An 18,252-nucleotide genomic window follows, 5' to 3' on the forward strand; every position below is an offset into this window, starting at 1 on the left:
AGTGTGTATGTCTTTATTGAAGCACTACACATGCATGCACATTATTAGTTTCTCAAACGGTTGTATTTACAATCGCGCAGTGGACACTCAGGAGTAAGATTTATTTGTCACTTCCCTTTGTCAATCCACTGCTGGATGAGAGCCTTCCCGTGCAATACTTCACTACGCCAGTCGCCCAGGGCAGGTTGGCGAAGGGGTGGAGCGTAGACGGTACCGCATGGTACAGTACAATAATGTTTTTTGTTGCACTGCTGGGCCCCTCTGGTGCCCACAACTTGGCCCCCGCAAGCCGCATATAGCGGCACCTGCTCTTGTGTACGGTCGGTCGCCCATCCAGGCGCGGTCCGGGCTCAACCCTGCTTGGGTAGAGTGAGGTGGCATTGTATGGATTAAGAGGGGGACAAAATAAGTGCCAAATTTAGCATTAACTCCTTGGAATGGGGTGAAGACATTTGAAAACGAGTCTTAAATTACAGGTGCTTGAGTTACGAATGTTGTGACTTAGCAGTGCGTCACCTCACAAGGGGACATGCGTAGTCCCACCCGGCAGCCAAATAAGCCCCCACTGGGAAATTATTTTTGTCCCTCCCATGAAATGTAAAATTACGGCAATGTTCAGCGAGAGCCCCAAGCACAGCTGTTTCCTGTTGTTACCATCATCAAACCGGTGCCGAGTCAGGCAAATCTGACGGCCATAATCTGCTTGTGCGTTTAAAAGAATAAAAAATAACTGCAGTCACCTCTCAAATCCGGCTTCGAAGTGGGGCTATTAATACTGGCCTTAACAAGTCCCCCTTCCATGCACCGTGTTCCATAGACGATTGTGGAGCAGCTGCCATATCGTAGCCCGGTGCGGGTTGAGGCTGTGGGTTCATGTTGTGGCTGTGGGTCAGTTTCTAGACTGGGTTCGTGTCGAGGCTGTAGGTCAGTGTCTAGACTGGGTCATTATCGAGGCTGTGGGTCAGTTTCTAGACTGGGTCAGTGTCGAGGCTGTGGGTCAGTATCTAGACTGGGTCATTGTCGAGGCTGTGGGTCGTTGGGTCGGTGTTTAGACTTGGTTCGTGTCGAGGCTCTGGTTCTGTCTAGACTTGGTCAGTGTCGAGGCTGTGGGTCAGTAATGAGGCTGTGGGTTCATATTGAGGCTGTGTGTCGGTGTCTAGACTGGGTCAGTGTCTAGACTGGGTAAGTGTTTAGACTGGGTCCTTGTCGAGGGTGTAGGTCAGTGTCGAGGGTGTGGGTCAGTGTCCAGACTTGGTCAGTGTTGAGGCTGTAACCTCATTCAGACTGGAGTCATTTAGGGGTGCTACGGTGGTGAGATGTTAACTCATTCGCCTGCTATGTAGGAGGTTGTGGGTTCAATCCCAACCCTGATGCCTGTTGAATATTGGGCGTGGTTTTTTTTCCCATCCACATTTAGAATCGTGGAGGGGCGTTTAGATTAATTTGGCTGCAATAAAAGTCAAACGTAATCAGCCACTTTGTTGAGCTTAACATTTGTGGCCCGGTCGCTTCTGAAAGAGATATATAGCTCAGTGGGCCTTACCTTGTAAAACAACACATAGTTTAAAAGTGCAGTTTAGTCATTGCAGCTGTGGGCTCCTGGCCAGGTTTTAGGTTTGTTTTGAGGCTGCAATTTCACCTTGGGTGGACCCTGACATCTCTGCAGAGCAGTGCAGTGAGTCACCTGACGAGTCACGAGGCCGCAACTTCAAATTATTTCAATTGGTAATGAAACCTCATGCCGTGCTGGGCGCCGCGTTTGTCCCCCATACCGCCCCTCCCGCCACGTGTTTGTATGTAAAGTTGCAACTCCTCGTTTGGCAACTACGGCGGCGGCGGCACGCCGTGGGAATGCAGCGAGTGGCAGGTTGAAGGCCACCCACAATCAATGCGTCATAACACGAGTTCGCAACTCGGTTTGCAGGTTTTGACCTGGGGGGGGGGGGGTGGTGGGGTTTTTGGGTGTTGTGCAATGGGTTATGAGCCAGAGGCGTCTTTGTCTTTCTGTTGTAAACCCCCCTCCCCTGGGGGATTTGTTTTGTAAACGCGCAGCACTTTTTTGGCACATTTTTGTTGGCGTTTTTTTTGTTGGCGTTTTTGTCAAGACCTTGGGGGGGAAAAAACCGACGGCGATGCGGTCGTGTGGTTTACGTCACCGTGCATCTCCCGTCGCTTCTTTTCCTGCTGCCAGGTTTCTTGCAGTGCCGTCAAGCTGCAGATGCCCCGGCCTCCCAGGACTACTCTCTCGTGGTTGTTATTCGAGGCTCTGTTCTGGCCCAAGCCGCTTGGCGACTTCCAAAGTCCGCTTTGAGTGACCCGCTCAGTCGTGGCTCGGGCGCTCAGCTCTGACTCAGCCTTTTAACACTCGGGCTCAGCTCTGGCCCGAACCGCTCGATGGTTTCCCAAAGATCGCACGAATGAGCGGCTCAGTTGTTGCTTGGGGCTTCGGCTTGTGGGAATCCTGAGCATGGCCCGGAGCGTGCTCAGGAGCCGGCTTAAGTGAAGCGTGGTGGCTCGAAGCCGGCTCACCCCAGCCAGAGCCAGTCCAGAGCCAGTCCAGAGCCAGTCCAGAGCCAGTCCAGAGCCAGACCAGAGCCAGTCCAGAGCCAGTCCAGAGCCAGTCCAGAGCCAGTCCAGAGCCAGTCCAGAGCCGAGCCGTGACCTCACAATGGTTTTATGTCCTCCCCTTCTAAGGGCTGCCCTTGGTCTCAATAGCCCCACCTGACTTCGGTACCTTTATGCGGCAACTTTGGTCTTGAGTCGGCTACGTAATCACCCACCCACCCGCAAGATCATCACTCACGTCCACTTGCCCATTTACCCTGCCATTCACTCAACCTTTCACCCCACCCCATTCACCCACCCATTCACTCATCCACACTGGAATTGGGTCACCCATTCAGTCACCCCACACTTGAATCCACTCGCCCATTCACCCGCCCACTCACACATCCACACTGGAATTCACCCACGCATGCACCGACCCATTCACTCACTCATTTACTCACCCAACCACACTGCTATTCTTTCACCCATTCACATATCTGTTTACTGACCCACTGACCTCCCCCCATGGTGTGCAGGCTGCGCCGCATGGTGGTGGACCTGCACACGATGCTGGTGCGCGACTCCGGGTACGACCGTCTGCGCCGCCTGTCCGTGTCTGAGCCCGGAGGCGCGAACCCCGAGTTCTATACCCTGTGGAAGATCTACTGGAAGGACCAGCTGTGCTGGAAGGAGTACGATGAGGTGGGCACTGCCCTTCCTGTCCCCTGCTGGGCGCTGCTGGTCCCCTGCTGGGCGCTGCTGGTCCCCTGCTGGTCCCTGCTTGCCCCTGTTGGCCCCTGCAACCTCCTGCTTCTGCTGTCTTCTCCTGCCTATTTCTGCCGCCTCCTATCTTCTCTGCCTCCGTTTGCTTCTTCGCTTATCTACCCGACCACTCGCTCACTCACCCATTCATTCATTCACTTATCTACCCACTCGTTCACTCACCCATCTCATTCTCATTGCCCTTGTTGCCTCCCGCACCCCGTGACCGTGACCCTATGACCCCCTCCCATGACCCCCCCCTCCCCCCATAGCCACTGGCTCTGCAGTTGGAGGCAGCTTGGCGTGCGGGGCAGCGGGAGGTGGTGGTACCCGCCCGGCGCGAGCAGAGCGGTGCTGGTGCGGTTGCTGGTGCGGCTCTTGGTGCTGGTGGTGGTGGTGGCGGGGTGGTCGTGGACCTGGCGAGCTCCGTGCAGCACGACCTGGCCTTGGGGACGCAGCAGCGTGTGGCGCGGCGCCCGCTCTACCGCTCGCCCGTGCTGCTGCTGCCTCTGCTCAGGTGAACGATTCCCCCACCGTGGTTAAAGATTCCCAATCTCCCGTGTAGCCTTTAGCAGACTGTTGGGACGAGTGTGCAATTGTTAGCGAGCGCCTGTGGAAGGCCGATAACGGCGCACGAGGCAGTGGTGCGGCTGGCACCACTGCCTGGCTGTCTTCCCGGTGCCATTACTCACCACACCAGGTACTCGCCGAGTTGACCTAGGGTAGCCCGGCACTGGTTCAGGTATTCGCCACGGATGTTGGCTGGGAGCAGGAATCAAACTCTGGTCGGCAGGTTCATCGCGCAGTGTGCTAACTGCTACATTACCACTCCCCACATTTTGAACACACACGTACACACACACCTATACCAATACCCGCCATTCGCTACTCAGTGACGGTGACGTCACCACGGCGCCTCTGCCAGGTCAGGTGTACTTTGAGGCCACGTGAAGTGTCGAAGGCTCGCTGACAGGAGGTCTCAGGACAGACCCAGATAACATGGGTTGGCTGACTGAGATGACTGGTAGATACACCACCTGTACCCCCTACTGTGTCAACCTTCTGCATTTTAGCCGCCCGGCGCTCCGCTTTTTCTTGTGAGCATTGCTCCTCTACCCTCTGTTGTTGCTGGAGGGGGACTGCCTCCAACTGCCCAGTAGCGTTCTTCACAAGCCTCCTCCATAGAGGCCGATCTTGACACCTTTGATACGAGTCGGAAAGGCCAGTCAGCTCCACATCCTCCCGTACCGCATCAGCTCCATCTCTTCTCCAACCCATATCGTGCCCGTTTAGGCCCCTCTATGCGGCCAAACAGAAGCTGCTTGGGCATGCAGTGGCTGGGAATGCGGCCTACATAACTCAGCCAACGCAGCCTTGCCTGCCAGAGGAACTCACTGATGGGAATGTGGCCAGATCCGGTACACACACACACACACGTGTTGTGCACACAGACATGCCATGGGGTAGCTCTCGAGTGTGCAGGTGATGCATCTACACCGAAGGAGCCCAGGCACTGCGCTACATCCCTTGCACCAAGGCCCATGCGAATGACTATTCCACCGATACATACAGACTAGCATAGTGTCCCATTGATTTACACGTAGACCAATAGACAAATATAGAACCTATGTATATTTGTTCGTTGAACTTGTAGTCAACCGTGCTAATCGGAGTATACTCATTATAATTATTTCCTGCTCTAATTACCGTATTTTACCGCATATAACCCGCGGGGTATACCACTTTTTACAAACAAAACAAGACCCTGCGGGGTATATGGAGCTGCGGGCTATCCCAAAAATATTTTACACGTGTGACATGTCATAACTCGTTTAATTTTTTCATGGTAGGACTATCCACTATGCAACACTTACCTTTGACTAAAGCACTGCTGAATAAACCACTCACACTAAAATTGCACATTTTATCACGTTTTAAATTATTAAAATTGTTTGTACAATGAAACGATAGTGTTTGAAGTGGGCGCACTTTGTTAACCGTAATACTTTCAGTGGCTGTAGGGGGGTGCGAAAGTTTCAGCTGAGGCTACGGATTGCACAATGGGAAGGGCCTTAACAAGCGTCTACCAAACGCGGAATCAATTGCTGAGTCCCTTAGGCCGCTGCTATTGGCTGAGCACTATACAGTCGCGACCATGAGCTTTGTTTCAAACTTCCAATGGCTTTGTTGCCAGGAGGCAATGGCGTCACCATAGTGCCGCTATTGTCTGCGCAGTGTGCAATCTACCAGTGCTAAAACTGTACAGGGGTAACTACCGGTCCAGTAGCGGCACTACGGTAACGCCATTGCCTCCTGGCAACAGAGCCATTGGAAGTTTGAAACAAAGCTTACTTACTTATCTACCAGTTATGTGTTACTTATTTATTGGATATTTACTTTTGTTACTTATTTACTGTTTTAAGTTCACTGTTTTCCAGTTACTTTGTTTTCTTTGTGCACGTTATGATTTTAATGTTAACAATTGATAGTGGAATGTATTACAAAAGTAAACTTCGTATTAATATGATGGAATTAAGCTGCGGTAACGACGTTAAAGATATGAATGCATGTGGGGGTATATGGAGGTGCTGGCTATCTGAAATTTGTTTTACACAAAACGCTATTTTTGCGGGTTACATGCGTCTGTGGGTTATATGCGTATGCGGGTTATATCGGGAAAACACGGTAGTATTGAATACGACTGCTCATCCCCACTTTTTAGCCCTGAGCCAGTAGGGGAATTTCCACATTCTTATGGTAGGGGCAAGTCATAAATATTGTAGACAACCACTTTTGATATTCTTGGTTCTTTCGGTGACGTCACGTAGATAGAAAACAAAAATCTAAATTAAAAGCAAAAAACCCACGACGTTTCGATCGCAACACAAGCGGTCTTCTTCAGGTGGAAAGAAAAGAGGGAAAACCTCCACATGTAGCTGCTTATAAGGGCTCCAGGGTGAGTGGGCAGGGGAAAGGGCTGCGCGAGAGACAGGGGGAGAGAGAGGGGGTGGGGCAGAGATAGGGAGGAAGAGAGAGGGGTAGAGATAGGAGGAGGGAGGGATTGCAGTACACCCATCAGACAATGGGGGGGTGGGAGGAATGGTGATACACCTGCTGCAAGAGGGCCTGCTGACGGTAGAGGTTGACAAGGAAACACAAATTAAAATCATGACCCAAAGTGATTGATGACATCTTTCCAATGATTGCTGAGTTTAAAACCATCGTCTCGGTTGAAATTGTTTTTGTGTCTGTATATATGGATGGCTTCGTGAACGAATCTTTGTTGATAGCCAGTCGGCTTGCAAAGTTTTCTATTTACGTGACTTTACCGAAAGAACCAAGAATATAAATTCCTGCAGTCACAAAAGTTTAAATTCCTGCAAGTCACGAAAGTTTTAAGTCTAAATTTAACCACTTTTGACTTTACCACAAAGATGGTAACTCACCCTGTAGGCACCGCGGTTTTAATCGTGCTGTCGCACCCTTAACGGGGACTCGAACCTGCAAACCCCGACTTATGAGCCGACCCCAGCATGGGAGACAGCAGAGCGGAGAGATGTCGTAACCGACCGTGCTGTGCCACCCTTTCGACCCTTCCGCTCCTCCGCAGGACATTGGCCGACCCGGCAGAGTTGGCGAACCCCATGCTGGTGACGCCGTCGCAATCCTCCTCCGTGTCCTCCTCATCCTCCTCGTTGTCGTCTTCGTCATCGGCGCCGCTGCTGCCGGCCACGTGGGTGCCAATGGAGCCGAGCGCCGACTTTGTGCAGGTGGAGATGTCGGCGAGCGAGCGTGCCTTCCGTACCGTCTACTCGCTCTTCCACAAGACGGTGCCCGAGACGAAGGCATCCATCGTGTCCATCCACCGCGTACAGAACCCCTTCCTCTGGGAGAAGTACTGCAGGTGAGGGGGCCCCGTGACACACGGAGGAAGATAGTGAGACAGAGAGAGTTCACTCGGTCAACCGCTCACAAATCCACTCGTACAACCAACCGCTGACACGTCCACTCGTACAACCAACCGCTGACACGTCCACTCGTACAACCAACCGCTGACACGTCCACTCGTACAACCAACCGCTGACACGTCCACTCATACAACCAACCGCTGACACGTCCACTCATACAACCAACCGCTGACACGTCCACTCATACAACCAACCGCTGACACGTCCACTCATTCAACCAACCACTGACCCGTCCACTCGTACAACCAACCGCTGACACGTCCACTCGTACAACCAACCGCTGACACGTCCACTCGTACAACCAACCGCTCACACGTCCACTCATACAACCAACCGCTGACACGTCCACTCGTACAACCAAACGCTGACACGTCCACTCGTACAACCAACCGCTGACACGTCCACTCATACAACCAACCGCTGACACGTCCACTCATACAACCAACCGCTGACACGTCCACTCATACAACCAACCGCTCACAAATCCACTCATACAACCAACCGCTCACACATCCACTCATACAACCAACCGCTCACATGTCCGCTCATTCAACCAACCGCTGACACGTCCACTCATACAACCAACCACTCGGTCAACCACTCCCGACTGTCTCTCACACCACCTCTATCTTGTGTCTCACACCTCTCTCTTGTATCTCTTTAAGTCTATCTCTTTCTCTCTCTCTCTGTCTCTTGATGCCTCTGGGTTGACCGTGATTGCGAGATCGAGCGCTTTGACCAAAGCCACATCCAAACCCACGAGCAGTGATATAACCACTCGTCTACAACTCTCCGTTTCTCTTTCTTGCCCCCCTCGCCTGTCAACTGTCTTGGCGCCACCAGGAAGAAAGAGCACATGTGCCGCCGGCTGCCGGAGCCGCTGTGCCGCACCACCGAGCGCCACCTGTTCCACGGCACGTCGGCCGAGGCGAGCGCCGCCATCTGCAAGCACAACTTTGACCCTCGCGTGTCGGGGAAGCACGCCACGGCCTACGGGCAGGGCTGCTACTTCGCGCGCCGCGCTGTCTACTCGCACGGCTACGCACGGCCCTCGGGGGAGCGCGGCCTCCGCTGGATGTTTCTCTCCAAGGTGCTGGTGGGCAGGCACGCGCAAGGCAGGCCAACGCTTCGCAGGTGAGAGCCGGTTGACGGGTAGGTGGGTTGGAGGGCTGCTTGGTTGGTTTGTGGGTGGGTTGGTGGGTGGGTTGATTTGTGGATTGGTGGGTGGGTGATTTGGGTGGGTTGGGTGGGTTGGGTGTCATTGTGTGGGTGGGTGGTTGTTTCACTGTGTCTGGCTCTGTTGGTACGTGGTTATGTGTGTCACTGCGTGGGTTGTGTTTGTTGGTGTGTGTGTGTCACTGTTTGGGGAGCAGTAGTGTAGCGGTTGGCGTGCTGCAGCGCTAAACCCGGCATCCTGGGTTCGATTCCCGCTCGGGGCCAACACCAGTGACGATTATTTGAACCGGTTCTGGGCATCCCCTAGGTTGACACAGCATAAAATTAGTTCCCGGCATGGTGTGTAAACATCACCACTGGGGAGACAAAGGCGGCCGGGCGTGGTGCTGACCACCTACTCCCTCGTGTGCCATGCCGGCCTTCATAGGTGCCCACGAAGAGCACTTGCCCCAATAGTCTGTTAAAGGCTATACGTAGGATCTTTGTATTTTTGTGTCACTGTGGTGCTGTGTGTCACAGTGTGGATGGGTGGATCTGTGCGTATGGGTGTGTGTTACTGTTGCGGTGTCACTGCGTGTGTGTATGTTCATACAATGGTGTCTATGTGCCATAGACATGTCGTGTTGTATCTGGTTGTGTGCTGGTTTATGTACTTGTGTGTCTGTGTATCTGTGTGTCTCCATATTGTTTGCATTTGTACTTATGATTGTCTGCATATCTGGTTGTCTGACTGCGTTTTTGTTGTCTATCCGACCTGTATTAATGTCTGACTTTAACCCCTAACCTTTTCGATCCTTGACCCCGCGACCTTCAGGCCGCCTCCAATCAACCCGTGCGACCTGACCTCGGACCTGTTCGACTCCTGCGTAGACAACCTGGCCGACCCACAAATCTACGTCGTCTTCGACAACGACCAGTGCTACCCGTACTTCCTCATCTGCTACCGAGTGCTGGAGGACGTGGTGCAGATATGAGCAATCTATACCCGGTGTGACCAGACTAAGTGGGTGACCTGGCCAAGTTGGGCGGACCAGGCTTGGGAATGACCAGGCTAGTTGGCGACCCAGCTCATGGGTGACCGGGTGAAGTGGGGAACAATCCAATGGGGCGATCAGGCGATTGAGTGAGTGGGGAGACCAAGCTAGTTCTCCATCAAGCCACCAATTCACCAAACGGTGGATGAGTGGGCGAGCGGGCTAGTGCGTGAACGGGCTGTGGTTGGTGTTCAGGTGACCGGGTTGAGTGGGCCACTGTGGCGAGCAGGTGGGCAAGAGAGTGGGGCGACTGACTCGCCGGGGACACCCAAGTGAATGGGAAACCGGGGCGAGTGGGCGACCTGGGCTAGTTAGACAACTGTCCAGCGGGAGACTGTACAGGCTCTTGCTCGCCCACTCTCACCCAGTCATCGCCACGTGCTCGGAAGAGGAGTCCTCGTTACAATTGGGAGTCGTCGGCTGCGGGTTGGAGCACGTTGCCGCGAGTTGGAGCCGCCAACCCCCGCTGCTCGAGGAAGACGGCAGCAACGCTGGGGTTCGCCATCATTGGGAGTCATCGCTTGTCCGGGACCACCGTCGTCAGTGTTTGGGAGCCTTTGACATCTCTTGGAAGGATTTGTTGCCGATCCTGAACCCCTGTTTGCAGTCATCGCTTAGGAAGCATCACCGTTGATGGGATTCGTCAGCAGGAGCTGTGGACTGCCGGCCGCGGGCTAGGTATTACCGCAACAGCGGGGCTTCACCAGCGTTGGAATTCTCCTTTCCCTCGGAAGCCGCCGCCACTGCTGTCTCAGAGTAATCGCGAGAGTTTTGTCACTCATTGGCACCACCGCAGTTAGGAGTCATCGCCATTGTCCCGGCTGCACGACGTGAAAAAAATACTAAACTCTGATGGGAACTTGTGACTTGACTGGACCGCCGCTGATGGAGTTTGCAGTTATTTTGTTTTTATGTAAATGTCCAAAACTGAAAGGGGGTTACGCATTGGCCGAAAGAGATTTTTCCCTACGGTTTTCTCGCATTTGTTTTGTACGATCGCAATTATCAAGCGGTAATAATTTTGCGTTATTTGTTATATATATTTTCGTTTGGCTGTCGAAATGAATGCCAGCGGAGTTGGGCGTGACTGACAGATGCATGCACACGCGTACACACACACACGCACACTTGTAAGCACATGTTAAACGCATGCACTCGTGTACGCGCATGTATGCACGTGCACACGCACACACACGCACTCGTGTACACACGCACGCACTCGTGTACACACGCACGCACTCATGTACACACGCACGCACTCGTGTCCAAACACCCACAGACGTAATCGTGCACACATGAATGTACGCGCACACGCATGTGCTTGTATACACACTCGTGTATACGATCTTACACGCGCACACACGCAGATCTAAACTCGTATGTATTTACATGCACACTAATACAGGAGCCGTGGTGACAAGATGTTATCTCCCTCGCCCAGTATGCAGGAGGTCGTGGGTCCTATCCTGACCCTGACAATGCCTGCTGTCTATTTGGAGTTTGCATGTCTTTCTCCCCGTGATCGCGTGGATTTTTCTGCGGGTCCGCTGGTTTTTCCCTCCACATTTAGAGTCAACATCACGCGTTGAGAGTATTTGGCTGCTGTAAATTTACACACGACAAGCCACTTCGTTGAGCTGTCATTTGTGGCCAGGTCGCTTCTGAAAAAGAGCTACATAGCTCTGAGCTTTGCCTGGTAGTAAAACGATATTATTTTTAGTTTAATAGAAGCACATGTACGCTCACTATATTCACCACACAACACGTTCAAGTACAAACACCTGCACATACATAATACACATCACATGCACGCACCCCGCACACACACACGAAAGTCAAACAAAGGGTCGCCTTTTCAGACTATTGGGGGCAACTGATGTTAGTCACGCACCACACGAACACACACAGACAGACACACACACAACCCCTTTTACACACGCACACACACACACACACGTTTTCCACTTTGCTGGCGTTAACTTGAAAATTTCTCTGGGCCCATCATCTGGATTGAGCTCACAAACGGTTCAGGCACCCCCAAGCCTTTGCTTGTGCGTCGATTACAATTAGCGATGCCCCCACTTGGGCGGGGGGCGGCGGAGGGGGGAAGAGGTGGGGGCGGGCGGGGGGGGGGGAATACGTTGACCCCCAGGCCTTTAACACGACGGGCAACCCACATCACGCTTCCTGCCCACCGTGAGGCGCCGATGCCAATGCCGTCGAAGCGGTTGCGCGCGTTGCACGGCTCGCGGTGCCGTTGATTTGGAGCGGCGAATTCGCGCTTGGTAACCAAGCAGGGAGATCTGTTTATATTTTAAAAGTTTTGACGCGGACTGTTGCAGCGTTATTGATATACAGCCACCGATATATGAGGTCAGCCTTGCCGGCCCCGGCCTGCACGTAAACGCCCGTGTCGGAACTTGGATGTCGGGTGGCGACTATGCGTCAGCTCTGGGATCTGGGAGAAGCAAGGAAGTGATGTTGAAGTTGTCACCTTGGTGGAGGGAGGGAGGGCTGATTTTTGTCACAGCACTCTGCTAGCATTGCTGAGTTGGTGGGTTTTTTTTGCGTCCGGGTTTCCGCTGCCCGTGCTTGCGACTCCGTATTGTTATCGTGTCCGGCTGTGACTGCGAGTGACTCCATAACCACTTGGTTGCTCAAGTCGCCCGCCCACCTTCCACCCGGTTTCCATTGACAGCGGAAGCAATGCTCGCGCAGCACGCACGCACGCTCAAGTTCTTATGTACGCGGGTGCGCCGGTCACGAAGGCAGACGGGACGTTGTTTTGCGATTCATTTGATATCTTGGGCGAGGCCACGTAACGATCTGACCGAGCCGTCTTTTATTGGCCCCGTCTGGTGGTGAAGGGATCTTAACACAAATTTCAATCGGATCGTTTGTGTGGCCGGCCAAAGCACAGCAATCAATTATGGATCCTCGTTATTGGCTGAGAACCACCAGCCGCGTGAAGGTTTGCGCTTGACCTTTGTGGTGGATGGAGACCGAGCGAATGACTGGATTGTAATCAAGGCTGTGGAAACCTGGACTAAAATCTCCCGCGACGATTTAAACAAAAACTGTGCCCTGCCAAGTGTAGCGAGTGGACGGCCTCGGCACGCTCAGACTCCAGTGGAACCAAACGGCTGCGAGCGCCGGCTTTACAAATTGAACATCGGATAGCCGATACGTGGCGGGGGGAACCACAGGTTAGGGATTGTGAACAAGCGACCGTCTAACGTTGGTGTAAGAGAGGCCGGATGGGAAGGAGAACGCCGCTATCGGTGTTGGGAGGGGGGGGGGGGTCTGAGTCCCTTGAGCCCCCGGCGAGATATCCCACTCGTCACTACCACCTGAGGTTAGTATCATTTTTCGGTTTCCAACAGTGCATTTTGTGAGAGCTACTGGGAAATGGGTGGTGTTTTTGTGTAATTCGCTCCTTTAAATGGGGGTACTGCTTTAGTTTATGGTTTACTTTGGGTGGTACCAGTTTCTCCTCTTTGCCCATGGGATGTCATCTGCAGGGCCTGTTCCCTGGTACAATGCGAATCAGCTGATTGTGTGTGGGGGGAGCGGGGGGGGGGCATCTGTTCATCTCGTAGTACCACGACTCTCCTCGCGTCATCGGCGGAAGAACATTATTTGATAAAAATCCAACGTTAAAAATCACTAGTAGAGTAAGGTTAGTTTAACAAGTGTATGATACTAAAACACGATGATATACCATTCACGAAGCTGTATTTGTGAAAGTATCAAATGCGTTAGTTTAAAGTCCAGTAATCATCGTCAGCTCTGGTCAATCCATTGCTGAACGAAAGCCTCCCTGAGCTGCCACCACCACCACTCACGATCCTGAGATTTGATAATCCACCGAGCATGATCTTATTTCATCCATCTCCCCAGTGGACGTTCCCCTCGGATTTCTTCCTTTGCTTAGCTGCCAATCGGTTCGCACGATTTCTATTGAGAGAAAAGGAAACGAAATGATGATTAAGTTTAAAGATGAGCATGCAGGCCTATGAAGTCTGTATCGCCCCTCTTCATCCACACCTCATCATACATCAGGTCACTGGGTTTCTCATTCAAATTGATCGGACATACACGAATTTTTTTTTAAAGATTTTTTTTTATAATCCACCCTCAAACTAAGGCAAATATTTACACGGCACGGTGGGTTTAGATACGTTGAGAAGGCGGCCAGTGAGGAGCGTTGGGCTTCGCTGCCTAAGTGTTGTTGCCATTGTGCTGCCGCGTGGCTCTCCGATGCGTTCTCGGACCGCGCCGTTAGCGTGTAGTTTTGTCTCGGCCACGATGTTCGACGGTTCGCCCCACGTGCCGGCACGTGGGGCGAACCGTCCGGACGTCACGCCGAGCGACAGCGCGATTAGGCACGCCCCCCCCCCCCCAAGACCGCGTCGGGGGGAGCCCAGTAGTGTTTGTTGATTGTTCTTGGAGGAAGTGGCAGTTGCTCGTGATGAAAATAATAATAATACGACGTTGTCGCTCACCGCGAAGGTAGAACGAGCGACTGCTTTTTTGTGGCATCCACCTCGACGGTGGATCCTGGGTTCCGAGAGCTTCCATTTCCTCAGCGTGTTGCTGTCGTGCCACCGTACGGTACTCCCAACGCTCCTCGTTCGGCACCGCGCCGTTCGGCACCGCGTCCCCCGCCGTTTCACTCCACGGTGCTTTCCGGGAGCTTCTTCAGGAACCGTTCCCCCCTGACAGCTCGTCAGGTCTCGGAATCATTGTTCCTGAAGCGAGCTCCCGGGGGGCGCGTGGCGCGGACCGTCGGACGTCGCGCCGAACGGCAGCCACGCAGCCACCTCTTGTTCAGCCACTCGCCTCGGCCAGTGTACCCGGGTTGTCCCCTCTCGAGTTTAAAGATCGTTATTGACGGGGGGGAAAAAAATAATATTTTCCAAGCGATGGATTAAAAGCCACTGCTGCTACACAGGCGGCAGTGATGTCACCACAAGTGCATGTACAGCTGTCTTAAGTCGATCCACTGCTGGATGAGGGCCTCGCACACTTTCTTCCAACGCCATGTTGGGTATGCGGAGTGTTATTTGCTGGAACGTGCTCTTAACCACGCTGGTCAGTGTGCGGGTTGGTGACGGCTGGAGCTTCGCGCGGTACAACAGTGGATGTCGCTGCACTTTCCCCTCTCAGCTACCCACAAGGTGGCCCCTCATAGCTGCCTGCAAGTAATTTTGTGCACGACCGGCGGTCGCCCAGCAAAGTGCTGTCGCAGGTTCACGTTGCTTGTGGTGTTTCCTTGCGCGCTCCCGTTAATCGTCCTCGTCATCGCCATCGCTGACTCGCCAACCTGCGAGGATAAACGCGTGTCGCAGAACGTTGCGCAATCCATGCACGCGCACGATTGTTCTTCCTCGTTGCTCGTGAACGAAAGTTCACGTTGGGAAACCCGGAACTCGCAGCGTCGGTGTGTGCCTGAGCGAGTGAGCGAGTTCCCTGCGCGTTGAGCTGCGTCTTCTCGCTTTACCCTCCTCGAGGTTCATCGCATGCCGTTACTCAACTGGCAGCGTTTTTTTTTATAAGTTAAATTAAGTATTAATGTGTTTTTCAATACCTTAAGCAAACCTCATTTTTATTATTCACAGCTGACATTGACCACCATATTATTCCATACGAGCCAATGTTGCTGTTTATTATATTAGGTTAAGCGGGCAAAGCTCACATTCAAAAGGCTTAGAGAGAGAGACTCCCTTCCAATTGTTACATCCACACTGCGCCAGCGTGGGGCCCCTCGTGCTACCGGTGACTTTTTTGTTCGTCCGGCTATTTGCCGAGCTGAGCCACAACCAAACTGCTCCACCGCTGGCCTCGCAAGGCAACCGAATCTGGCTCGGGGCGCCAAGCAGGGGCCAGGGGCCGGGTGCTCGTGATCCCCCATCGTCACGCGTCACCTGCGCGCGTGTCCGAGTCCCAAGTTCGTTGCGTGTGTCGGCGGCACGGCTCGGCTTACGCAGTGGAAAAACAACCCTGCGCCTCCTTGAAGCTGGGCCCTGCTGGCGTGGTACGGCTCGGTCGTGCAGTGGAAACGTCGGAGCAGTAACAAAGTCCTCTGCTCCTCTCTCTGTTGGTGCCCCTAAGGCAGTGCTAGAAATGCTGCATTCCTATGGCGGGTGGGGGGAACGTGGGGAGAGAGGGGGGGGGGGCATTTTGTGCATAGAGAAACGACTGTTGAGTTACCTCAAAATGGTACGTATTTTACCGACCCAGGAACAGATATGATGCTGGTGCTGGTGGGCTGAGCCGATTCTCGGTTAGGATTTGAAATGAAAAGTTTTGAGGTTGCGAGTCGAGTGCACTGACCAACCAAACTTGCTTGAAATTACTTGATTTTATCCACATGTATAGCCATTTTGTAAATCCACTGCTGGATGAGGGCCTCTCCACCCACGCCTTGCAGCTCACGGGAGTGGTGATTTGACCGTACTTGAGGCTTGGCGGTGCCGGGTTGGTTGGTTAAGTCATTGATGTGGCGGCATAGAACAACAATTTATTTTTGCTGCTCTTGCCCACCGTGTAGACCCCCGCTGGCTGCTGCTGCTGCAGGGCACGCTTGAGGCGCGCCCTCCGTCGATCCTAAGCAGCCTCGCCGAGTCCCTCGAGGCTTATTTTTGGAAGAGGGCCCCGAATTGGCTTCGGGATGTAACGGTTCACGCCCCGCGCACTGCAATCCAGTTCAAATGACGGCGCAGCTGATTTTAACGGACCCGCCTCAGTATAGATGGGTAAGAACCCAGTTTGTCGATCGGCAGGTCGCGTGTGTTGCGGTAAAAGTGTGGGTTACCCCCCACCTCTTACAAGACGTCCATCTCGCCGGCGTGGATGAGTAGGCCACAAATATAGGCCAAATATATCGTCTGGAGGGGCTCCCTCTCATGGAGGCTGCTCTACCAGCAGTGGCGTGAAGCGAGTTATTGCAGGGCCCTTTGCACCTATCACCACTTTACGGGTGGGAGGGGGGGCAATATCCTTGGACGTAGCCTGCTCGACTGCTGCAACCTGATGCACAAAAGATAACTCCCATCGCGATCCACCAACCTTGTCTCTGGAGTTTGCCCGGTTTAGACCGCGTCGAACGCCGCACATCGCCAACGACGAGAGGCATGGGAGTTAATTTTGTTATGCTTCGACTGTCGGCTGTGTTTATGACCCGCAGGGTTGTTATTGGCGTCACAAATAAGCGTGTTTTGCAAGTTTAAAAGTCGTTGGGTCAAGTCAAAAAGTTAAAGTTTAAAAAGTTTCGCCAGAGGTGAGGCATGCTCTAAACCCTTCTGAGCCACTGGTGACAATTTCACATTTCCATGGCCAGGAGCGGGCCTAAGTCTATCCATTATTGAACATGTTTTAATTTAATCACACGACCAATTTTTTTTCTTCATAAGAGAAAGTTAATCAATTTAAGTTGATTGATAGGATCGGCCTCGTGAAACCGATGAGTTTCCTTCTTCCCTGGATTATAGACGAAACGGACAACAGGTATTGACTTCACAGCGAGTCTTATCCAAGCGGGCGGGTGGCCCGGTCTCAAATAAAAACCATCTCCACTTACGCGCATTTAAACACCACCCGGCAACCACGTTTACTTATTTAAACTATTTAACCCACAGTTCAAAATCTGTTGTTTCGAAGCCGCTCTTGCTCACGTTAATATGTTCGTTGCTAACATTAATATTCCACAAACTTCAGGTACAGTTATGGTTTGAATTTTGGCGGCGAAGTTGTCGCCGTCGCCGGCGGCCATCTTGGTGGTCACCCCCTTTGGTCACCAAGATGGCGGCGGTGGTTCCCATGCCGTGTGGACCACGCAATCGTTTACGAGGCGTTTGAAATAAAAAGGCAAAAGTTTTTTTTGCGAAATATATATACACGCGTGCATTGTGCGTCCGTTTTTGTCTTTTAGTCTCTTCGTGAAATAACTGTTTTACTACTTGCTTCGAGTTTTGTAGGTTATGGCGATTGGTGCTGTATTAGCTCTTCCCAATGGTGTTTTTGGGTTGTACTTTGAGTGGTGCGTGAGTGAGGGTGAGTGGTGGTGAGTGGTGGTGAGTGAGGGTGAGTGGTGGTGAGTGGTGGTGAGTGATGGTGAGTGAGGGTGATGGTGAGTGAGTGGTGGTGAGGGTGAGTGGTGGTGAGTGAGAGTGAGTGGTGGTGAGTGAGGGTGAGTGATGGTGAGGGTGAGTGATGGTGAGGGTGAGTGGTGGTGAGGGTGAGTGGTGGTGAGGGTGAGTGGTGGTGAGGGTGAGTGGTGGTGAGTGGTGGTGAGGGTGAGTGGTGGTGAGTGGTGGTGAGTGAGGGTGAGTGATGGTGAGTGAGGGTGAGTGGTGGTGAGTGAGGATGAGTGAGGGTGAGTGGTGGTGAGTGGTGGTGAGGGTGAGTGGTGGTGAGTGGTGGTGAGTGAGGGTGAGTGAGGGTGAGTGGTGGTGAGTGGTGGTGAGGGTGAGTGGTGGTGAGTGAGGGTGAGTGAGGGTGAGTGGTGGTGAGTGAGGGTGAGTGGTGGTGAGTGAGGGTGAGTGGTGGTGAGTGAGGGTGATGGTGAGTGGTGGTGAGTGGTGGTGAGTGAGGGTGAGTGAGGGTGATGGTGAGTGGTGGTGAGGGTGAGTGGTGGTGAGCGGTGCTCGAGGGTGAGCAGTGCGTGAGGGGCTTTGTCTTTTCATCAGCTGCGTAACGCTGAATGGAAGCTCCCTGGTCTGTCTCGCCCACAGTTATGCCCTTATTTATTCCTGCCAAGGAAC

At 53.0% G+C, this 18,252-nt stretch overlaps 1 protein-coding gene across 1 annotated transcript in view; it reads left to right on the plus strand.

The window, feature by feature from the left end:
• Positions 1-17,385, plus strand: part of LOC116950563 (protein mono-ADP-ribosyltransferase TIPARP-like) — a 62,653-nt gene extending 45,268 nt beyond the window's left edge. Inside the window, exons 4-8 of the mRNA XM_032968442.2 lie at positions 3,084-3,249; positions 3,582-3,826; positions 6,920-7,213; positions 8,121-8,411; positions 9,268-17,385. Of these exons, the coding sequence (XP_032824333.2) occupies positions 3,084-3,249; positions 3,582-3,826; positions 6,920-7,213; positions 8,121-8,411; positions 9,268-9,427 (1,156 nt within the window). The 3' untranslated portion in view covers positions 9,428-17,385. The remainder of the gene's footprint in view (positions 1-3,083; positions 3,250-3,581; positions 3,827-6,919; positions 7,214-8,120; positions 8,412-9,267) is intronic.
• Positions 17,386-18,252: the final 867 nt, after the last annotated feature.

Source organism: Petromyzon marinus, chromosome 39 (genome assembly GCF_048934315.1).
Source record: "Petromyzon marinus isolate PM22_M1 ecotype Great Lakes invasive population chromosome 39, UKy_Petmar_22M1.pri1.0, whole genome shotgun sequence".
NCBI lineage: Eukaryota > Metazoa > Chordata > Hyperoartia > Petromyzontiformes > Petromyzontidae > Petromyzon > Petromyzon marinus.